We start from the raw sequence: 25,000 nt of genomic DNA on the forward strand, positions 1-25,000 counted from the left end.
AACTCTGACACACGTGTACTGCCGTGTGTTTGTGTGCAACAAGCGTAAGCGGTCTCTTCTATAAATACAGTACGTCTTATATCTCGCTCTCTCTTCTGACCCCACGTGGCCTACTTAACAAAAATAGAATAAAAAATAACTTTTCATACAATCTAGAAACAAAACTGTGTTGGTTGAATACGAGGGGTGAGGAGGAGGAGGAGGAGGAGGAGGAGGAGGAGGACGGCGAGGCGCTGGCGTCGCCGGTCATGGCCTCCATGGGCAGGGGGGGGCTCTGGTGGCCGTGCAGCATGCTGTGCAGCTGGCTGTTGTTGCTCATCATGTTGTTCATGGCGTTCTGCATCTCCAGCAGCATCCTCTGCTTCTCTCTCTTTGAGATGCGACCAAACCTGACGGCTGACAGAGAGAAAAAAAAAATGACAGATGTTAGTTTGACGAATTAAGGAGCACGAAAAGAATCAACAGGTTGTTGTACTGTGGACCGACAGATGGGGAAAAATGAACGTGACTAACATGATCTACTCTGTCTTCTGAAACTAAATGTGTGTTTGGAAACATCACCATCTTCACACAACCAATGCTATGGTTCTTCTGACACTAACTTTACTTTTCTGTCACTGTAGCTGCAAATCCTTCAGGCCAGAAAACATATACTCTAATTACCAATGTAGTGACATGGGAGGATGCCCAGACGTACTGCAGAACACACCACACAGAGCTGGCTATGATTGAAAATGATGAAGAAAACACACAGGTGATGTCAGTTAACTCTATACATGAAGTGTGGATTGGTTTGTACCGGGTACCGTGGAGGTGGTCGGACAAGACCAACAGCTCCTTCACAAACTGGATTAGTGGACAGCCAAATAATTACAGTAACCAGCACTGTGTAACTGAGAATTCAGACCATGGTTGGCTTGAAGAGAACTGTAACAAGGAACACTCCTTCTGGTGCTATAAAGATGAAAAGAAATACAAACCTTATAGATACATTTCTCTCATTTTCTTTTGCAATACAATAATGACTCTTTCCTTGGTTTGTGATCACGTTTTTGACCGTCCAGATCTAAGAGTGAAGACGACCATGGTGAGGATGAAGATTCACTCTACTGCTCACCTTTCAGATCCAGCTACTAAAGCTCAGATCCTAAAGCAGGTAAAGCTCATTACAATATTCTCTGGTTCCACAGGCCTCAGACTTCACGTTTACACCTCAGGTATCAGAGCGACAAGGGTTCGATTTCAGACGTCAGACAAGAGTCTTTAAGTTTCAAGTGTCAGATTACCGAATCGGGCTTCAGGCTTCTGACCAAAAGTATCAGATCTGAGATGTCAGAGCTGAAGAATCAGGTTGAAGTTACTGAGGGCAGGTATCACGTGACCTCAGACAAATGTGCACTACATTAACATTAAACAAAATGATCAAAAAGAGCCTTGACTATTTACTCTGATAACTCCCAGTCCTCAAGTGAATCTGTGCTCCATCAGCAAAAATAGCATCAAATTAATAACATTTTAATTGTACGTTTTGTTCCATTAACACTAATTATTTTATGCTTCAGGAAGTTAGATTCCCCAAAACACTACTGTCACTTTTATTCCTTCTCAGCTCAGTGCAGTGCTAACCAACAAGGGTTTACTGAACGACTTCAAACTGAGGTGGACGTTTCAACCCCAAAAAGAAAACAAGGAGCAGACCGAGATGAAGCCAATGGATGAAGACATCTCTTGTAACTGATAATATTTACAAGCTAAAAAGGTGGAATACATGAAATTATTAGTAATGTAGCTAGAATACTTTTATATTCAAATCATCATCTTGATATCGTCATTTTTGACGTAGGTAGAAGACTTTGTTAACCAAATGAGTTTGTTTTGTAAAACAAAACATGTTGTCATCTTCACTTGCTCCCTGTTTTTAATAAATCTCGTAGTGCCTGGCACCTGGTAGGATCATTATTTTGTTATTATCAGAGTGAAGCAATGGGGTATAATAAACTGTATTTAATTCTGGTATTTATTTCTAGTTTATTACACGTGACATTTAGTTACTAGCACACTGGCTGTGGTCTGAATTCTCAGCTGCTCAATGCTGCTGTTAGAAGCTTTCTGTGAATACATATTTTTGATTGTTACCTTTAAAATGTTTCAACTGTCTTTTCAGGACACCTTGAGGCATCTTTGTACAAAAGGTTTTGGGAAACGTGTGAAAGAAATCTCTTCTCACCTTTTATCAAATTAGCTATTTGGATATTCAAATATAGTCATGCAAAAATGCTGCAGTGTCAAGCTGGAAACTTTTGAGATCAGCAGACAGTTTGCGTCGACACGACTGACTCCAACTTCGCCTGATTTGCCACTGCCATCAGTTAAAATGACAAACTTTATACATGTAAGTATATCTTCTATTATTATTGGTTTAACTGTTATCTTATTGCTTTTAATATCATCATTATTGTTATTATTTCTGTTAGTCATAGAAATGCAGTCATAATTTTTGCACTACTAGTAGTAGCAGCAGCAATGGAACTGACCTGTTTTACCTACTGTTGCAATAAATATACCGTCATTTATATTATCAAACAAATACATCCAAAGTTCAATATATTTCATGAATATTAATTTACCAAATCTCAAATTTTCATAGACATTTATTTTAGTTTGAAGTTGTGTAATTCAAACTTTTGGCAAACCTCCAGTTTTCTGGCGTGAACATTCAATCTCACAAAGGAATTTTGATAGTTGAATTTCAATAACTACAAAAAACAACTACTTTTATTTCAAACTCATATCACCTCAGAAACTTCATGAATACTAGAAAAAGTTTACAACCATGATCAAGTGAATTCAAAATGTAGTCATGCATGTATGTATTAGTTTTCAGGTGGATTTTGATTGAATGGCTGCTGTCCAGGTAAATGTGTTGTTCTGTTGTGCTTTCTTTTAGTTTTCAGTGACGTCATCAGTGCATTTGACTTTTGTCTTCTTGGGTAAGAGTCAAAGTTCCTTCACAAAACTTTATGGTGATGGTTGTTGGTTTGTAGAAGTCATATAGTTCAGTGTCTTCCATTGAATTATAGAGCTGAGAAAGACCGGCCCGGAGGAGAAAGTTAATTTACAGAAGTGCAGTGAACTCAACCAAAGTCTTTCAATTACCCTCTTTCATAATTTAATCCTGATTTAAATACTTGGGAGCATTAATTATAGATACAAAGCATATTCCTACAGAAACCCTTCACAAGCTCACATTTAAATGTGTCTTCAGTTTAGAAGAAAAAAAATCATCACATCCATGCCAGAGTCGGTGAGATACGACGTGTGAAATTGTCTGCAAACATATTCTCACATAAAGTTTTGTTTATTTTAATTACCACAAACTACAACATATTAAGTATTTTTATAGCTTGGGAAGTCTGTTAGCAGGTCACAGTGGGAACTTGGTGGCAGTCGGGTATATATTCAGATGGTCGCAAGTGGGAGGTCAGTAAAACATTTTTGCCCAAAGCCTCCTTATGTTAATCCAGCCATGGTCTAAGTACCCAATTATGGTGTTTTAGAACTACTTTGAAATATATGATTAGAAAATCTTGTCCAGCCACACTGGAACAGAGAAGGAGAGGTAGCCTTGAAGAAAGGGAGGCGTAATATCGTTTTAAAACTGGGATAGTGGCTCTCATTTTCAAAAAATCTCTCCAAGGAGACATTTCCTGTGTTCCAAATCACATACCAGGTAGTCACTAAAGTAATTTGAGTGCATAAATATGATCATACTGTCACGTAAAAAAAACATGCAGTATAGGATGAGTATCCTGATGGTATGTGGTAAAAGTCGACATATCTTTCAAAAAATAGGATTTTGCACACTTTACAGGATTCTTTAATTGGAAAAGAATTCAATAACTTTAGTGTTTTTCAGTTTCCTGTCACCAAAATCATTTAACATTTCAAGTTAAAAAATTCCTCAGAATTATGCAACAACACATTTTTCTAAACAAAGAATTGTAGAATAAAAAACGGGACACAATTGACTTGTGAAATGATTTTTTTTTTTACACCAAACTGTCAAATAAATGAAGTTATCCAAAAGAAAAAAAATCTCCACATTAAGTAGAAGAACATAATCCTAAAATGTAGATGTGTGAAATGATGGAAATTCATTCTGGAAAAAAGGAGCCTTAAAATGAAGTACTGAAGGGAAAGAATCACGTTTGGATTATCAGATTTGACTGTATGTGGGTAGTTGTTGATATTATTGTTCAATAAGAGTTTTGAGTGCACATAACCTGTTTCTGCTACATTCAAATGTTACGGTCATTTCCAGTAAGTGCAGATCAACATGCGATTTGAGACAAAGCTACACTGTCGGCATGTAAGAGTACTATACGTGAGTGTACTCATTAGAGTACTTGACTTGGAACACAGCAAATGATAGCGTTGCACGGGGTTGTGTACTTGGAAATACCTCAAACAGTAAAGTAATAAATAAAAAATGTGTTATCATTGTGAAATAAAGGGATTTCAAAATTATTCAGACGAACCATTCAGAATACGATTTTCAGTGTTTCACAGTTAAATATGTTCTCTATCATCAACCTCCAGGATTTGGCCTCACTTCCTGCTCTCCTGACAACTTTCGTGAATACCACCATGTCAACTTAAAAATGAACTGGAACGATGCACAGCATTACTGCAGAGTGAAACACACCGACCTGGCGACCTTTGAAAGCAAGGATGACATTAGCAGGTTAAACAGGCCTAGTGGTGAGACCGGATATGCATGGATCGGACTGACTGATGACCCAAAATCCTGGAAAGGAGTTATGGGCAATGATGCAAACTCCTGGAGATGGTCGGGGACTGGTAAAACAAGTACAACTGGTTACCACAAGTGGAGTCCAGGAGAGCCGAATAATCAGGTTGGAAATGAAGCCTGTGTCAAAATGTCTGACGGTGGAACATGGGGTGATGTTAATTGCAAGGACACAAGATATTTTGTTTGTTACCAAGGTAAGAAAAATTTAGCATTTACATTTTGTTTTGTGAAACTGCTCTCTGTTGCTGAAAGTTTTGAGACTGTTTGGATCTGGTCAAAGTGAGTGGTATATAACACCTTCAATGATATCACGGTGTAATGACACATTATACTTAATTTCAACATGACTACAGTAAGGTGAGATGTTGTTTACAGATGATTGTAGCCACCAACTAAACATCTAGTAGATTATGGCTGATTCTATAAAGACAAGAAGTAACACTGTCAAAAGTCCTCTTTAATTACTTTTTATGGCTGCACACTGGTGATCAGGCTGTCTGTACTTAAGTACATCTGTATGTTCTATTAATGTGAAAACATTATTTCATAACCACTCATCTCCAGATAACCCAAATGTGTGTTTTCAAACACCAACAACTTCACACAACTACTGCTATGGTTCATCTCACACTCACTTTACGTTTCTTCTGTTGCAGTTGTAAATTCTTCGGGCCAGAAAACATATACTCTAATTACCAATGGAGTGACATGGGAGGATGCCCAGACGTACTGCAGAACACACCACACAGACCTGGCTATGATTGAGAATGATCAGGAAAACACACAGGTGATGTCAGTTAAGTCAACATATCATGTGTGGATTGGTTTGTACCGGGTACCGTGGAGGTGGTCGGACAAGACCAACAGCTCCTTCAGAAACTGGAAGAGTGGAGACCCAAATAACAACGATGGTTTAGAGTCCTGTGCAGCTGAGAATTCAGACCACGTTTGGGTTGATATAAGCTGTAACAGCAAACACTCCTTCTGGTGCTATAAAGGTGAAAAGAAATTTAAACCTTTACAATGCATTTTTCTTTTTTTCTTGCGTTGCAATAATGTTTCAGTCTTGGGTTTGTGATCATGTGTTTGTTTGACTGTCCAGATGTACGAGTGAAGACAATGGTGAGGATGAAGATTCACTCTACTGCTGATCTTTCAGATCCATTTATTCAGGCTCAGATCCTACAGAAGGTAAATCTCACTCCCATATTCTCTGGTTCTCTCATGCAAAATCACAGAAACAATTCTGGACCATCCTCCAGACTTCCACATCAGATGATAGGATTCAGTTTGAAGGTTTCAGGCGTCATGTTTACTCTTCATACTGTAGTCATCAAGGTTCAGATATCGGACTTCAATATCAGACATCAGACTTCTGTTCTGCTCTTCTGCTCCTCGTTTTGGTGCTCAATAATAGACAAATAAGAATAGTAATAATTTCCTCTTGTTAGGAATGTGATTGAAGTGTTGTCATAACAAGGGTATGAATTATTGAGTTATGATCACAAGGGTGTTTAATGAGGTCACAGTTACCTTCGCTCATGAGTATGAGTCCGTGTGAGATGACTGCGGCCTTGACCTTTGACCCCCAAAATCGTATCAGTCCATCCTTCAGTCTAAGTGAATGTTTGTGCCAACCTTGAAAAAAGCCCTTTAAGGATTCCTGAAATATTACATTCACAAGAATGAGGAAGATGTGAAGTCACAGTGATCCTGAGCTTTGATGTCAAGTGAGTAGTTGTGCTATATTTGAAAAAGTTCAATTCAGACGTTTCTGAGATATCCTTTTAATGATAATGGTTCGAATTGGGTTTACAGCAAAAACTAAAAGGACATAAACAATGTATTAATTGTACATTATGTTACATTACTCCTTTAATTAGTTTCTGCTTTATGAAGTTAGTGTTCACTTGTGTCATTTTTATTCCCTCTCAGCTCGGTGAATTGATAACCAACAAGACTCTACTGAATGACTTCAAACTGAGGTGGAATATTCAACCCAAAAAAGAAAACAAGGAGCAGACAATGATGAAGCCAATGGATGAAGACATCCCGTGTGATGGGTAATATTTACAAGCTATAAACGTAGAATACATGAAACTATGATTAATGTAGATAGATGACTTTGATGTTCAAATCATCGTCTTGATAGCGTCGTTCTCCCGGACAGATTATAAATAAATGAATAAAGAAACGCTGAATTTGATCGAAGATACTTGGCCGGCCGTCAATATACCTGGGTGACCCGTTCAAGAAAGTCTATATACGAGATACACTGCATGTTGTTTCAACCTTCCACAATCTACTCAGAACTGGGTCGCGGGCTACTGGTAGTTCACAAGGTACAGGTTGGAGACCTCTGACTTTAACAGTACTGTCACTTTTATTTCCTCCAGCTAGGTGCATTGATAACCAACAAGACTCTACTGAATGACTTCAAACTGAGGTGGAAGATTCAACCCAAAAAAGAAAACAAGGGGAAGAGAATGATGAAGCCAATGGATGAAGACATCCTGGGTGATGGGTATAATTTACAAGCTATAAAGGTAGAATACATGGAACTATGATTAATGTAGATAGATGCTTTGGATATCCAATTCCAGTAAATAATACTGTAAAACAAAGCATGTTGTCATCTTAACTTATCTTAACCTCAATTGCTGACTTGACTCAGATATGATATAATCAGGGTACCAACTTGGCTTTTCCCATTTGGCAAGAAGCTGTTTCTCTATAAAATGCTTTAAAATGTGCTTAAAAAAAAACTTGTAACTGCTGTTTTGTAACTGTAACATACACATCACATGCACATATGAACATACACTCTCATCCATCATCAAACTCACATTTTTGTTTTGCTTTTCTGTTAATATTATTGTTTTTGATGTTGTTGTCATGAACATTTTGTTTTTATTTGATTTTCATTAGTTGTATGTAGTCATAATATTTCTGTACTGTATATCCTTTGTGTTTTCTGTAACTTTGTGAACTTTAAAAATTACCTGGGTGGAGGCTTTCAAGAGGCTCATTTACTTTTTTGCCTTTCTCTGCTCTGTATTGTATCTTTTTTTCATCTTTGTAATATTTGTCTTTTCAAAATTGTGCAAAATGAATCTTGCTCTGGAAAAAATGAATAAAGCGAATTAGATGATATGGCACTCTTGTGAAGAATTACATGAAGTATCTTGTACATTTTATGAGTAACTAAACTTCAGACAGAGATGTCGTGTTTTGCTGCCCTCTCTGGTGGGACGAACTTTGCCAAACTCATTTTTATTAAGACATACTATATTATGACCTTTTTTTGGTGACATAGGATTGTATGACATTTTTAGAGCATTTTTGACAACCTACTATAGATGACATTTTTTGGACATTTTGGACGGCATTGGTAAGACATTTTTTTTAAAGCAATACTAAAGTATGACATTTTTTTGACGACATACTAAAGAATGACATTTTTTGGACATCTCTGAAGACATACTGTCGTATGACTTTTTGTGGGGGTGTCTTTTTTTAGACTTTCTTGATGACATTCTATAGCATGACTTTATCAATTTTTCAACGACATTTTTTGGACATTTCCGGCAATATATAGATAGATATACTTTATTGATCACACAAGCCCATTTTTAAAAAAATATTTGTTCTCTTCCCATCAGGGGATTGAACTTCGGTCTCCTTTTTGGCAGGCAGGGACGCTCAACCCTGTACTACAATGAGCCTTTTGTAAAATATCAAACACCATTACATTTTACTGACATTCTGGACCACATACTATAGTGACATTTCTTTGACTTTTATTGACGACATACATAAATGTATAACATTTTGTGGACATTTTGGACGACATACTATGGCATGACTCTTATCAAATTTTCTACTAAACGTTTTTGACATTTCCGACAATATATAGATCGATATACTTTGCTGATCACACAAACATTTTGTGTTAAAGATTTGTTCTCTTCCCATCAGGGGTTTGACCTTAGGACCCCTGTGTGGCAGGCGGGAACACAATGAACTTCTTCAGCCAAGTCATATACCAAAAGTCCAGACCAAATACCATAGGACAATATTTTTTTGACACTTTGAAAGACATACTACTATGACAATTTTTTTTTACTTTTTTGACTACACACTATGACATTTGTTTGACTTTTTTTTTTGACATACTATCATATGTATTTTTTGGGGGTAAATTTTGGATGACGTACTACAGTATGACATTTTGATGATAACCACAGTTGTGGAACTGATTTTCTTTAACTGTGGGTTTCTCCTTTTTTAGCCAGCTCAGCCAGAGAAAGCCTGGGTATGTTGCACTCGCTTTGAGTACACGCCTCATGACGCACACCTGTGTTTATTAGTGTTTGGTAACAGCTGTTTCGAAAAGAGTTTGGTTGAAATGTTGAAATGTTCTGCTTTATTTATTTCTCTATTTATTCTGTCCAGTCTTTTTTTTTGGGGGGGGGGGGGTTTAATATAGGCTTTACATGAAGCTTCTTTTCACAGCTTTTAACCCTATTGTACTTTACACACAACTCTTATATTTGTAAATCTAAAATAAAATTATCATTAATTCACCGCCCAATAGAAAACTAAATCTGCTGATAATAATACTGTGAAATTTTACAAGTTGTTAGATTAATTAAATCTAATGTGATATAAACTGCAGTTGAGACAGAAAGCAGCACAATCTGCTGTTCTGCTGAACACTTGGTTTTCATAGGGATGGAGCTCCACCTAGTGGTGAACAGTAATCACTGCTGTTCAGAGGATTTAATATTTGAATTTAATCATTTATAATATTAAATATACTTAGACATCAATAACCACACAGACCACACAGTATTCTTCACTTTTTTTTATTCATACTATATCATATTTATATTCTATTTTCATCAGATATTTATACATATATATATATATTTATATAGTTATTTACATATGGCCTTGATGCCAGTAAAAGAAACCGATATTTCAACAAAATGACAAAAACAAGTGTCAAAATTCAGTGCTGTGCTGCAAACACAGTTTGATTTAAAAAAGAAAAAAAAGAAAAAAGTAAAATCCAGAAAGTGGGAAAATGACAAAAAGAAACACGTGTTGTGATTACATGTACATGATGCCGTGTCGCACTACTCGTGGGTTTTGTGTCACATCGTTTTTCTGCTCCAGAACTTGTGCAAATGTAGTGTTTTGCTTTTTGTAAATGGCGTCATCGACTCCCCCCGGAAATCACCATGCGGGAGGTTCCCGTGCACATGAACACGTAAACAAAATGCAAATTAAACATACGACGCTCTATATATATATATATATATATATATATACACACACCGAGACGAGGAGCAGATGCTTTCCGAGGCGAGGGGAGAAGATCCGAGTAATATTTGTCCACTTTAAGTACAGCCATGCATTAGCAGCGTCATCGTCACACGTTCTTCGATGTGTTTTTTTCTGATAGCTTGCCTTCCTCGTCACACACGTAGCAGTCTTTAAGTATTGGACCACGCACACATGTATGTAAAGTACAGTACATATCGTCTCTCACATTCACCTGCTCGTCACAGAATACATTTTGGAATTAAATGGCTTTTTTGGAGGAAAACAACAACAACAACAACAACAACAACATTCTAATCCGAATCTTCCCGACTAATCAGATTCTACTTTGTCATAAGGTCGTAAAGCCAGTTAAGTACTCGTCTTTCTCTGGAGAATAAAAAGTAAAAAAACAACAACAAAAACCTCTGACACACGTGTACTGCCGTGTGTTTGTGTGCAACAAGCGTAAGCGGTCTCTTCTATAAATACAGTACGTCTTATATCTCGCTCTCTCTTCTGACCCCACGTGGCCTACTTAACAAAAATAGAATAAAAAATAACTTTTCATACAATCTAGAAACAAAACTGGGTTGGTTGAATACGAGGGGTGAGGAGGAGGAGGAGGGAGCCCCCCCCCCCCGGGAAGAAGCCTTTAAGGGTGCACTTTGAACGAGAGCAGTTCCTCCGAGTGCACGTTGTTGAGTGAACGCAGCTCGGGCAGTTTGAGCAGCAGCTTGGTGAAGGTGGTGGCCGACTCGTCGCCGTGGTTCTGCATCACCAGGTTTCGCAGCGCCCGGATCAGTCTGTCCTGCAGGGCCTCCACCGGGTTCAGGTCCTGGATCCCCGAGCGGTCTGAGACGGAGACGAGACGGAGAGGAGGACACGTTAACACCGGAGACGCAACAGCAGATCGAAAAAAAAAAAATCTTTATATATATCTATATATATATATATATCTATAGATATATATATCTATATATATATATATATATATATATACGCGTTCTTACCGGCTGAGACGAGCACCACGGCGGTGAAGAGGCTCATCTCGTCGGCGTCGAGCCGCAGAGCCGCCAGCTTCTCGCTGAACTCGCACATGGAGTTGAGCAGCTCGCCGGCGCCCAGCGACCGCAGCGTGTCCAGGCTGTAGCGTTTGCCGCTCAGGAAGGTCACCGTGCGCTCGGCCACGTTGAACAGAGAGGCGAACCGGACCATCAGCACCTGGCGGGTCGAGAGAGAGAAGAAGAAGAGTTTGTCATTTGTTTGCAGCACACTGAAGACTGAATAATTCTGATGCCGTTTTTTTGTCCGTTCAGCTTTTCAGTGGACGTTATGATGTCACACTAAAAGCTGAAGGTTAGTCAGCGTTTCGGGAGCACCTGATTGAACTACAACTAAAATATCTGAAACGACGTCACGGATTTTGTGAAGTCTCTTTTCATTTCCATTCTGTTATCGGAACAAATATTAGTCGGCTCTGTTTGAGGAAGCCGCGGTCGGCTCGCGCAAAAAACCAACACGGCGCGTCGACGCTCGGCCTCTCACCTCGAAGGTCCCGGCCTTCAGCAGGCTCACTTGGTCGTGCTCGGGGAGGTCGCGGAAGCCCGGGATCCTCTTGGCGAACTCGACCACCTCCCGCACGGCGGGGGTGAAGCTCATGGAGAACTCCTCCCAGATCTCCTGGCTGGGCTTGCGGGGGTCCACGTAAGGTGAAGTGTTCATCGGGCAGACCTGGAGAACACGGAGGACCTGAGAGTTCATTTCAAGGTAATCGGAAAGCGGTCTGGTGTTCTGCTGCGAGACGAAGAAACCAACGACTCACCAGGTGTGCTCTGCTGCTCACGCAGCCGGTTGGTCCACGGTAACCACATGAGGCAGTTTGTGTATTGAAGTCATGCTGTCTTTGGCTGTCTTCTGACGGTTCACAGCTGGGGGCGCTGCTGAGCTGCTGCTGCTGGTAGACTCCTCTGTCCTCCCTGTAAGCAGAGTTGGTGACGTGCTGGCCACCGCTGTAAACTTTGTGCCGGTAGCCGCCCGCCGCCGCGTTGTTGTTGTTCCAGCAGTTCCAGCTCTCCTGCCGCTGCTCCTCCTCCGTGCGGCCTTCGGCACCCGTCTCCGGGGCGACCGGCGAGGGCGTGGCCTGGCCCCGGCGCGCCGACCTCTGCTGGCCGAACGCGAAGGCGCCTTGGTGCTGCTTGCTCACCGCCACGACCGCCTCGTCCTCGCCGCTGTCCGACCCGCAGGACGACGCCGAGCTGGAGTTGGTGTCCATGGAAACCACCGACTCAGAGTCCTGGGCGCACTGCGTGGAGGAGGGGTTGGAGCAGGACGGAGACTCGGAAGCGGCGGAGGAGGAGGAGGAGGAGGAGGAGGAGGAGGACGGCGAGGCGCTGGCGTCGCCGGTCATGGCCTCCATGGGCAGCGGGGGGCTCTGGTGGCCGTGCAGCATGCTGTGCAGCTGGCTGTTGTTGCTCATCATGTTGTTCATGGTGTTCTGCATCTCCAGCAGCATCCTCTGCTTCTCTCTCTTTGGGATGCGACCAAACCTGACGGCTGAGAGAGAGAAAAAAAAAATGACAGATGTTAGTTTGACGAATTAAGGAGCACGAAAAGAATCAACAGGTTGTTGTACTGTGGACCGACAGATGGGGAAAAAATGAACGTGACTAACATGATCTACTCTGTCTTCTGAAACTAAATGTGTGTTTGGAAACATCACCATCGTCACACAACCAATGCTATGGTTCTTCTGACACTAACTTTACTTTTCTGTCACTGTAGCTGCAAATCCTTCAGGCCAGAAAACATATACTCTAATTACCAATGTAGTGACATGGGAGGATGCCCAGACGTACTGCAGAACACACCACACAGAGCTGGCTATGATTGAAAATGATGAAGAAAACACACAGGTGATGTCAGTTAACTCTATACATGAAGTGTGGATTGGTTTGTACCAGGTACCGTGGAGGTGGTCGGACAAGACCAACAGCTCCTTCAGAAACTGGATTAGTGGACAGCCAAATAATTACGGAAACCAGCACTGTGTAACTGAAAATTCAGACCATGGTTGGCTTGAAGAGAACTGTAACAAGGAACACTCCTTCTGGTGCTATAAAGATGAAAAGAAATATAAACCTTATAGATACATTTCTCTCATTTTCTTTTGCAATGCAATAATGACTCTTTCCTTGGTTTGTGGTCACGTGTTTGACCGTCCAGATCTAAGAGTGAAGACGACCATGTTGAGGATGAAGATTCACTCTTCTGCTGACCTTTCAGATCCAGCTACTAAAGCTCAGATCCTAAAGCAGGTAAAGGTCATTACAATATTCTCTGGTTCCACAGGCCTCAGACTTCACGTTTACACCTCAGGTATCAGAGCGACAAGGGTTCGATTTCAGACGTCAGACAAGAGTCTTTAAGTTTCAAGTGTCAGATTACCGAATCGGGCTTCAGGCTTCTGACCAAAAGTATCAGATCTGAGATGTCAGAGCTGAAGAATCAGGTTGAAGTTAATGAGGGCAGGTATCACGTGACCTCAGACAAATGTGCACTACATTAACATTAAACAAAATGATCAAAAAGAGCCTTGACTATTTACTCTGGTAACTCCCAGTCCTCAAGTGAATCTGTGCTCCATCAGCAAAAATAACATCAAATTAATAACATTTTAATTGTACGTTATGTTCCATTAACACTAATTATTTTATGCTTCAAGAAGTTAGATTCCCCAAAACACTACTGTCACTTTTATTCCTTCTCAGCTCAGTGCAGTGCTAACCAACAAGGGTTTACTGAACGACTTCAAACTGAGGTGGACGTTTCAACCCCAAACAGAAAACAAGGAGCAGACCGAGATGAAGCCAATGGATGAAGACATCTCTTGTAACTGATAATATTTACAAGCTAAAAAGGTGTAATACATGAAATTATTAGTAATGTAGCTGGAAGTCTTTTATATTCAAATCATCATCTTGATATCGTCATTTTTGACGTCGGTAGAAGACTTTGTTAACCAAATGAGTTTGTTTTGTAAAACAAAACACGTTGTCATCTTCACTTGCTCCCTATTTTTACTAAATCTCGTAGTGCCTGACATGTGTTAGGATCATTATTTTCTTATTATCAGAGTGAAGTAATGGGGTATACTAAACTGTATTTAATTCTGGTATTTATTTCTAGTTTATTACACGTGACATTGAGTTACTAGCACACTGGCTGTGGTCTGAATTCTCAGCTGCACAATGCTGCTGTTAGAAGCTTTCTGTGAATACATATTTTTGATTGTTACCTTTAAAATGCTTCAACTGTCTTTTCAGGACACCTTGAGGCATCTTTGTACAAAAGGTTTTGGGCCAATTAGTTGGGCCCTATTTTAATCTCCTTTTGCGCAACACAGGTGCGCACAAGATGCAAGAAGGTGTGGCAGACTTCTTAAGTATTTTGATGAACACAAATACAGGTGCTACTCTGCTACATTTTGCTGGAGGTGCAAACCTCTAACATCATTTGACATGGTGTAGAATTGCATCATTTTCCTGTAATGTTAGCTGATGTACATTTGATGTTATATTGAGCTCGTTTGCAGAGTGGAGTTCAAATGAAAATACACAGATGACGGCTGCACGAGTGATCTTTTTTTTATTTTTTTTAACCTGTATCCAGGAATTATAATGTATGTAGCTCAGGATTTAATGTTTGTTGGTAATGGTAAACATGGACGGGAAACATGTCATCTTACCATTATCAGATTGTCAATTTGAATATTCAAATATAGTCATGCAAATACGCTGCAGTGTCAAGCTGGAACCTTTTGAGATCAGCAGAATTTTTATGTTGAAAAGAGCGACTCCAGCTTTGGCTGATTTGAAAGAAAGGGAGGTACAATATCATTTTAAAACTGGGATAGTCGCTCATATTTTCAGAAAATCTCTCCAAGGAGACATCTTCTGTGTTCCAAATCGCATTACAGATAGTCACTTAAGTAATTTGAGTGCATAAGTGTGTTCATATTGTCAAGTATAAAAAGATTTGCAGTAAACGATGAGCAAACCCCGAACATAATTTTACATAGTTTAGAATTGCATCATTTTCATGTCATGTTAGCTGATGTACATTTAATGTTATATTGAGCTCGTTTGCCGAGTGGAGTTCAAATGAAAATACACAGATCTTTTTCTGGTGTATCACTGACAAGAAATGATTTTGTATGTAGCTCGGGAAACTGGGCAGCCTGGAAAAGGTGGTGGAGAGGAGGATACTGAAGAAATTATTATCCATATTGAATAATCTGGACCAGCCTCTTCACCATCTGCTGCAGGGACAGCGGAGCACTTTCTCCAATAAACTCCTTCAGCTCCGATGTCACAAGGACAGATACAGGAGATCATTCCTGATACAGGAGATCATTCCTGATACAGGAGATCATTCCTGATACAGGAGATCATTCCTGATACAGGAGATCATTCCTGATAAATGAAATCATTCCTGATACAGGAGATCATTCCTGATACAGGACATCATTCCTGATACAGGACATCATTCCTGATACAGGAGATCATTCCTGCCCACTGCAATAAGACTGTACAATAACTCACCTCTGGCCAAATCAATCTCACAACAATAACGCCGTTGGTTGTTTGTTTTCTTCTTTGTTGTTTGTTTAGATCCTTGCACTATTGTTTAGTTAGTTTTAATTTCATTTAATTATTCTATGTTATTGTATATATTGTGCATTTTTTATACTTTATATTTTTACTCTGTTGTTTTATTGCTTTCCTGTACCTATCATGCTGCTGTAGCGAAAACATTTACCCTACTGTGATTAATAAAGTAACTATTTCATGTTTGTTGGTGATGGTAAACATTGGAGAAAAAAAATCTCTTCTCACCTTTTATCAAATTAGCTATTTGGATATTCAAATATAGTCATGCAAAAATGCTGCAGTTTCAAGCTGGAAACTTTTGAGATGAGCAGACAGTTTGCGTCGACACGACTGACTGCAACTTCGCCTGATTTGCCACTGCCATCAGTTAAAATGACAAACTTTATACATGTAAGTATATCTTCTATTAGCATTGGTTTAACTGTTATCTTCTTGCTTTTAAAATCATCATTATTGTTATTATTTCTGTTAGTCATAGAAATGCAGTCATAATTTTTGCACTAATAGTAGTAGCAGCAGCAATGGAACTGACCTGTTTTACCTACTGTTACAATAAATATACCATCATTTATATTATCAAGCAAATACATCCAAAGTTCAATATATTTCATTCATATTAATTTACCAAATCTCAAATTTTCATCGACATTTATTTTAGTTTGAAGTTGTGTAATTCAACCTTTTGGCAAACCTCCAGTTTTCTGGCGTGAACATTCAATCTCATAAAGGAATTTTGAAACTTGAATTTCAATAACTTCAAAAATCAATTACTTTAATTTCAAACTCATATCACCTCAGAAACTTCATGAATACTAGAAAAAGTTTACAACCATGATCAAGTGAATTCAAAATGTAGTCTTGCATGTATGTATTAGTTTTAAGGTGGATTTTGATTGAATGGCTGCTGTCCAGGTAAATGTGTTGTTCTGTTGTTCTTTCTTTTAGTTTTCAGTGACGTCATCAGTGCATTTGACTTTTGTCTTCTTGGGTAAGAGTCAAAGTTCCTTCACAAAACTTTATGGTGATGGTTGTTGGTTTGTAGAAATCATATAGTTCAGAGTCTTCCTTTGAATTATAGAGCTGAGAAAGACCGGCCCGGAGGAGAAAGTTAATTTACAGAAGTGCAGTGAACTCAACCAAAGTCTAACCATTAACCTCATTCATAATTTAGTGCTGATTTAAAACCTTGGGAGCATTAATTATAGATACAAAGCATATGCGTACAGAAACCCTTAACCAGCTCACATTTAAAAGCGTCTTCAGTTTAGAAAAACATTTTGTCATCACATCCATACCAGACTCGTAGAGATATGTGTGAAAGTTGTCTGTGAACATATTCTCACTTGAAGTTTTGTTTATTCAAATGACCACAAACTACTACATGTTACGTTTGGTTATGGCTTCGGAGTTCTGTTAGCAGTTCACAGTGGGAAATTGGTGGCAGTCTAGTATATATACAGACGATAGTAAAGTCTTTTTATCATGTTAATCCAGCCATGGTCTAAGGACAAAAATATGGTGTTTTAGAACTACTTTGTAATACATGATTAAAAAAACCATGTACAGCCACACTGGAACAGTTAAGGAAAGGTTCCCATCATGAAGAAAGGGAGGCGTAATATCATTTTAAAAATTGTATAGTGGCTAATATTTTCAGAGCATCTCTCCAAGGAGACATCTGCTGTTTTCTTAGTCACATTACAGGTAGTCACTTCAGTATTTTGAATGCATACGTGTGTTCAAACTTTCAGATATATAAAACATGCAGTAAACGATGAGTATCCTGATGGTGTACTTGAACGGTCCAGAAATATATAGTGTGAGGTGAGATGACGCATCCGTCTCACCTCTTTAAAAACTAACATTGTAGCTGCTACTACTTGTAGCTGTAGCTGTTGTGGAAAACCACAAAAAGGGCTGATTTTCACCACAATGCTGCTGTTGGTCAGAAACAATGTTTACAATATTTCCATTTAGTAGCGGCGGTGCACCGCTGTTAAAATAGGACCGCCGCTGCTGCAAAGGTCTTTTTTTGAGGATTTTGAGGAGAGGAGGTGATTTCTCCGTCTGGTCTCTTTAAAAGCTAACATCATATTATTTTGCACAACGGACGTTTCACAAAAAGATGAATATGTATCTAAACTTTGCACTGAGCTGAAAATGAGAGCAAAACAATTCTATCAACGAGTGATCACGTTTTCAGGATTCTTAAACACCGAAGCAAAAACTGTCGTGGAGCTTCTCGTGAGTGGCACATAGTAAAATTACAGCAAATACACTCATCTGGAAGGAGAACGAGGAGACACAACCTCCGTATATGTAATAAATCAGCAATTTTAAACTTTCCAAATAAAACAAAACAGCCACCCTCGGAGCTGAATAGATAAAACTCGTCTGTATGTACAGCTGGCTGTGAGGCGAGTGTACAGACCGTCTACAAAGTGCAACACTGAAGACAAGCAAAAAAAGTGATTTGTTAAAAAAATATTTAATTTATTAAAATATATATTTTAAAGAGTGTACTCATTGGAGACCATGACTTAGAACACAGCAAATGATGATGTTGCACGGGGTTGTGTACTTGGAAATACCTCAAACAGTAAAGTAATAGATCATGAACTTATTAGTATTATTAAATGAACAGGATTTAAAAATGATTCAGACGAACCATTCAGAATACAAAATCAATGTTTCGCAGTTAAATATGTTCTCTATCATCAACCTCCAGGATTTGGCCTCACTTCCTGCTCTCTTGACAACTTTCGTGAATACCACCATGTCAACTCAAAAATGAACTGGAACGATGCACAGCTTTACTGCAGAGTGAAACACACCGACCTGGCGACCTTTGAAAGCATGGATGACATTAACAGGTTAAACAGGCCTAGTGATGAGACCGGATCTGCATGGATCGGACTGACTGATGACCCAAAATGCTGGAAAGGAGTTATGGGCAATGATGCAAACTCCTGGAGATGGTCGGGGACTGGTAAAACAAGTACAACTGGTTACCACAAGTGGAGTCCAGGAGAGCCAGATAATTATGATGGAAATGAAGCATGTGTCAAAATGTTTAGCGATGGAACATGGAGTGATATTAATTGCAAGACAACAAGATATTTTGTTTGTTACCAAGGTAAGAAAAATTTAGCATTTATATTGTGTTTTATGAAACTGCTCTCTGTTGCTGAAAGTTTCGAGACTGTTTGGATCTGGTCAAAGTGAGTGGTATATAACACCTTCAATGATATCACAGTGCAATGAGACATTATACTTAATTTCAACATGACTACAGTAAGGTGAGATGTTGTTTACAGATGATTGTAGCCACCAACTAAACATCTAGTTGATTATTGCTGATTCTATAAAGACAAGAAGTAACACTGTCAAAAGTCCTCTTTGTTTACTTTTTATGGATGCACACTGGTGATCAGGCTGTATGTACTTAAGTACGTCTGTATGTTCTATTAATGTGAAAACATTATTTCATAACCACTCATCTCCAGATAACCCAAATGTATGTTTTCAAACACCAACAACTTCACACAACTACTGCTATGGTTCATCTCACACTAGCTTTACTTTTCTTCTGTTGCAGCTGTAAATTTTTCGGGCCAGAAAACATATACTCTAATTACCAATGGAGTGACATGGGAGGATGCCCAGACGTACTGCAGAACACACCACACAGAGCTGGCTATGATTGAGAATGATCAGGAAAACACACAGGTGATGTCACTTATGTCAACAAATGAAGTGTGGATTGGTTTGTACCGGGTACCGTGGAGGTGGTCGGACAAGACCAACAGCTCCTTCAGAAACTGGAAGAGTGGAGAGCCAAATAACTATGGTGGTTTAGAGTCCTGTGCAGCTGAGAATTCAGACCATAGTTGGAATGATGACAACTGTAACAAGGAATACTCCTTCTGGTGCTATAAAGGTGAAAAGAAATATAAACCTTGGAAATACATTTCTCTCATTTTTTTTTTTTTAAATGCAATAGTTACTCTATCCTTGGTTTGTGATCATGTGTTTGTTTGACTGTCCAGATCTAAGAGTGAAGAAGACAATGGTGAGGATGAAGATGCACTCTACTGCTGATCTTTCAGATCCATTTATTCAGGCTCAGATCCTACAGAAGGTAAATCTCACTCCCATATTCTCTGGTTCTCTCATGCAAAAGCACAGAAACAATTCTGGACCATCCTCCAGACTTCCACATCAGATGATAGGATTCAGTGTGAAGGTTTCAGGCGTCATGTTTACACTTCATACTGTAGTCGTCAAGTTTCAGATATCGGACTTCAATATCAGACATCAGACTTCTGTTCTGCTCTTCTGCTCCTTGTTTTGGTGCTCAATAATACACACATGAGAATAGTAATAATTTCCTCCTATTAGGAATTTGATTGAAATGTTGTCATAACCAGGGTATGAATTATTGAGTTTTGGTCACAAAGGTGTTTAATGAGGTCACAGTTACCTTCGCTGATGAGTATGAGTCAGTGAGGTGACTCCGGCCTTGACCTATGACCCCCAAAATCGTATCAGTTCATCCTAAAGTCTAAGTGAATGTTTTTGCCAACCTTTAAAAAAGCCCTTTAAGGATTCCTGAAATATTACATTCACAAGAATGAGGAAGATGTGAAGTTACAGTGATCCTGAGCTTTGATGCCAAGTGAGTAATTGTGCTATATATGAAAAAGTTCAATTCAGCCGTTTCTGAGATATCCTTTTAATGATAATGGCTCGAATTGGGTTTACAGCAAAAACTAAAAGGACATAAACAATGTATTAATTGTACATTATGTTACATTACTCCTTTAATTAGTTTCTGCTTCATGAAGTTAGAGTTCACTTTTATCATTTTTATTCCCTCTCAGCTCGGTGAATTGATAACCAACAAGACTCTACTGAATGACTTCAAACTGAGGTGGAATATTCAACCCAAAAAAGAAAACAAGGAGCAGACAATGATGAAGCCAATGGATGAAGACATCCCGTGTGATGGGTAATATTTACAAGCTATAAACGTAGAATACATGAAACTATGATTAATGTAGATAGATGACTTTGATATTCAAATCATCATCTTGATAGCGTCGTTCTCCCTGACAGATTATAAATAAATGAATAAAGAAACGCTGAATTTGATCGAAGATACTTGGCCGGCCGTCAATATACCTGGGTGACCCGTTCAAGAAAGTCTATAGAAGAGATACACTGCATGTTGTTTCAACCTTCCACAATCTACTCAGAACTGAGTCGTGGGCTACTGGTAGTTCACAAGGTACAGGTTGGAGACCTCTGACTTTAACAGTACTGTCACTTTTATTTCCTCCAGCTAGGTGCAGTGATAACCAACAAGACTCTACTGAATGACTTCAAACTGAGGTGGAAGATTCAACCCAAAAAAGAAAACAAGGGGAAGAGAATGATGAAGCCAATGGATGAAGACATCCTGGGTGATGGGTATAATTTACAAGCTATAAAGGTAGAATACATGGAACTATGATTAATGTAGATAGATGCTTTGGATATCCAGTTCCAGTAAATAATACTGTAAAACAAAACATGTTGTCATCTTAACTTATCTTAACCTCATTTGCTGGCTTGACTCAGATATGATATAATCAGGGTACCAACTTGGCTTTTCCCATTTGGTAAGAAGTTGTTTCTTTATGAAATGCTTTAAAATGTGATTAAAAAAAAACTTTTAACTGCTGTTTTGTAACTGTAACATACACATCACATGCACATATGAACATACACTCTCATCCATCATCAAACTCATGTTTTTGTTTTGCTTTTCTATTAATATTATTGTTTTTGATATTGTTGTCGTAAACATTTTGTTTTTATTTGATTTTCATTAGTTTTATGTAGTCATAATATTTCTGTACTGTATATCCTTTGTGTTTTCTGTTACTTTGTGAACTAAAAATTACCTGGGTGGAGGCTTTCAAGAGGCTCATTTACTTTTTTGCCTTTCTCTGCTCTGTATGGTATCTTTTTTTCATCTTTGTAATATTTGTCTTTTCAAAATTGTGCAAAATGAATCTTGCTCAGGAAAAAATGAATAAAGTGAACTAGATGATATGGCACTCTTGTGAATAATTACATGAAGTATCTTGCACATTTGATCAGTAACTAAACTTCAGACAGAGATGTCGTGTTTTGCTGCCCTCTCTGGTGGGACGACCTTTGCCAAACTCATTTTTATGAAGACATACTATATTATGACCTTTTTTTGTTGACATAGTATTGTATGACATTTTTAGAACATTTTTGACAACCTACTATAGATGACACTTTTTGGACATTTTGGACGGTATTTGTAAGACATTTTTTTTAAAGCAATACTAAAGTATAACATTTTTTTGACGACATACTAAAGAATGACATTTTTTGGACATCCCTGAAGACATACTGTCATATGACTTTTTTGGGGGGTGTCTTTTTTTAGACTTTCTTGATGACATTCTATAGCATGACTTTTTTATCAACTTTTCAACGACATTTTTTTGGACATTTCCGGCAATATATAGATAGATATACTTTATTGATCACACAAGCCCATTTTTTTTTAAACATTTGTTCTCTTCCCATCAGGGGATTGAACTTCGGTCTCCTTTTTGGAAGGCAGGGACGCTCAACCCTGTACTACAATGAGCCTTTTGTAAAATATCAAACACCATTACATTTTACTGACATTCTGGACCACATACTATAGTGACATTTCTTTGACTTTTATTGACGACATTAATGAGTGTATAACATTTTGGACAACATACTATGGCATGACTCTTATCAAAATTTTCTACTAAACGTTTTATGACATTTCCGACAATATATAGATCGATATACTTTGCTGATCACACAAACATTTTGTGTTAAAGATTTGTTCTCTTCCCATCAGGGGTTTGACCTTAGGACCCCTGTGTGGCAGGCGGGAACACAATGAACTTCTTCAGCCAAGTCATATACGAAAAGTCCAGACCAAATACAATAGGACAATATTTTTTTGACACTTTGAAAGACATACTACTATGACAAATTGTTTTACTTTTTTGACTACACACTATGACATTTGTTTGACTTTTTTTTTTGACATACTATCAAATGTATTTTTTGGGGGGGTAAATTTTGGATGACGTACTACAGTATGACATTTTGATGATAACCACAGTTGTGGAACTGATTTTCTTTAACTGTGGGTTTCTCCTTTTTTAGCCAGCTCAGCCAGAGAAAGCCTGGGTATGTTGCACTCGCTTTGAGTACACGCCTCATGACGCACACCTGTGTTTATTAGTGTTTGGTAACAGCTGTTTTGAAAAGAGTTTGGTTGAAATGTAGAAATGTTGAAATGTTCTGCTTTATTTATTTCTCTATTTATTCTGTCCAGTCTTTTTTGGGGGGGTTTAATATAGGCTTTACGTGAAGCTTCTTTTCACAGCTTTTAACCCTATTGTACTTTACACACAACTCTTATATTCGTAAATCTAAAATAAAATTACCATTAATTCACCGCCCAATAGAAAACTAAATCTGCTGATAATAATACTGTGAAATTTTACAAGTTGTTAGATTAATTAAATCTAATGTGATATAAACTGCAGTTGAGACAGAAAGCAGCACAATATGCTGTTCTGCTGAACACTTGGTTTTCATAGGGATGGAGCGCCACCTAATGGTGAACAGTAATCACTGCTGCTCAGTGGATTTAATATTTGAATTTAATCATTTATAATATTAAATATACTTAGACATCAATAACTACACAGACCACACAGTATTCTTCACTTTTTTTCATTCATACTATATCATATTTATATTCTATTTTCATCAGATATTTATACATATATATACATATATATACATATATATATATATATATATTTATATAGTTATTTACATATGGCCTTGATGCCAGTAAAAGAAACCGATATTTCAACAAAATGACAAAAACAAGTGTCAAAATTCAGTGCTGTGCTGCAAACACTGTTTGATTTAAAAAAAGAAAAAAAAGAAAAAAGTAAAATCCAGAAAGTGGGAAAATGACAAAAAGAAACACGTGTTGTGATTACATGTACATGATGCCGTGTCGCACTACTCGTGGGTTTTGTGTCACATCGTTTTTCTGCTCCAGATCTTGTGCAAATGTAGTGTTTTGCTTTTTGTAAATGGCGTCATCGACTCCCCCCGGAAATCACCATGCGGGAGGTTCCCGTGCACATGAACACGTAAAAAAAATGAAATTAAACATACGACGCTCTATATATATATATATATATATATATATATATATATATATATATATATATATATATATATACACACACTGAGACGAGGAGCAGATGCTTTCCGAGGCGAGGGGAGAAGATCCGAGTAATATTTGTCCACTTTAAGTACAGCCATGCATTAGCAGCGTCATCGTCACACGTTCTTCGATACGTTTTTTTCTGATAGCTTGCCTTCCTCGTCACACACGTAGCAGTCTTTAAGTATTGGACCACGCACACATGTATGTAAAGTACAGTACATATCGTCTCTCACATTCACCCGCTCGTCACAGAATACACTTTGGAATTAAATGGCTTTTTTGCAGGAAAACAACAACAACAACAACAACAACATTCTAATCAAAATCTTCCCGACTAATCAGATTCTACTTTGTCATAAGGTCGTAAAGCCATTTAAGTACTCGTCTTTCTCTGGAGAATAGAAAGTAAAAAAACAACAACAAAAAACTCTGACACACGTGTACTGCCGTGTGTTTGTGTGCAACAAGCGTAAGCGGTCTCTTCTATAAATACAGTACGTCTTATATCTCGCTCCTGACCAACAGCTCCTTCAGAAACTGGATTAGTGGACAGCCAAATAATTACGGTAACCAGCACTGTGTAACTGAGAATTCAGACCATGGTTGGCTTGATGAGAACTGTAACAAGGAACACTGCTGTTTTGTTACTGTAACATACACATCACATGCACATATGAACATACACTCTCATCCATCATCAAATTCACGTTTTTTGCTTTTCTATTAATATTATTGTTTTTGATGTTGTTGTCATCAACATTTTGTTTTTATTTGTTTTTCATTAGTTTAATGTAGTCATACTATTTCTGTACTGTATATCCTTTGTGTTTTCTGTAACTTTGTGAACTTTAAAAATTACCTGGG

General features: G+C 38.3%; 2 protein-coding genes across 2 annotated transcripts in view; both read right to left on the reverse strand.

Annotated features, from left to right (window-relative positions):
* LOC138213979 (nuclear receptor subfamily 1 group D member 2-like) overlaps positions 1–2,179 on the reverse strand; it is a 23,482-nt gene extending 21,303 nt beyond the window's left edge. The window contains exons 1-2 of the mRNA XM_069175325.1: positions 2,137–2,179; positions 182–396 (exon numbers count right to left, since the gene is read on the reverse strand). Coding sequence (XP_069031426.1) covers positions 182–396; positions 2,137–2,179 — 258 coding nt within the window. The remainder of the gene's footprint in view (positions 1–181; positions 397–2,136) is intronic.
* Positions 2,180–9,665: 7,486 nt separating this feature from the next.
* On the reverse strand, positions 9,666–12,817 carry LOC138213980 (nuclear receptor subfamily 1 group D member 2-like). The gene is made up of 5 exons (XM_069175327.1): positions 12,784–12,817; positions 11,967–12,697; positions 11,690–11,875; positions 11,155–11,365; positions 9,666–10,996 (listed from the first exon to the last, which is right to left on the reverse strand). The coding sequence occupies exons 1-5, from the start codon at positions 12,815–12,817 to the stop codon at positions 10,797–10,799; spliced, it is 1,362 nt and encodes a 453-aa protein (XP_069031428.1). The 3' UTR covers positions 9,666–10,796.
* Positions 12,818–25,000: the final 12,183 nt, after the last annotated feature.

This window comes from Embiotoca jacksoni, unplaced genomic scaffold (assembly GCF_022577435.1).
Source record: "Embiotoca jacksoni isolate LCO1_2020_lvr unplaced genomic scaffold, fEmbJac1.0.p SCAF_66, whole genome shotgun sequence".
Lineage (NCBI taxonomy): Eukaryota > Metazoa > Chordata > Actinopteri > Embiotocidae > Embiotoca > Embiotoca jacksoni.

What these genes read in the sequence shown, in the direction of transcription:
- LOC138213980 (XM_069175327.1), bottom strand. Translation starts at nt 12,817, where the DNA reads ATGTTAGTCACGTTCATTTTTTCCCCATCTGTCG. An exon ending in CATTTTTTCCCCATCTGTCG is followed by an intron (nt 12,698 to 12,783) that starts GTCCACAGTACA and finishes TCTCTCTCTCAG; the next exon opens with CCGTCAGGTTTGGTCGCATC. An exon ending in CGTGGTGCTCGTCTCAGCCG is followed by an intron (nt 10,997 to 11,154) that starts GTAAGAACGCGT and finishes TCTCCGTCTCAG; the next exon opens with ACCGCTCGGGGATCCAGGAC.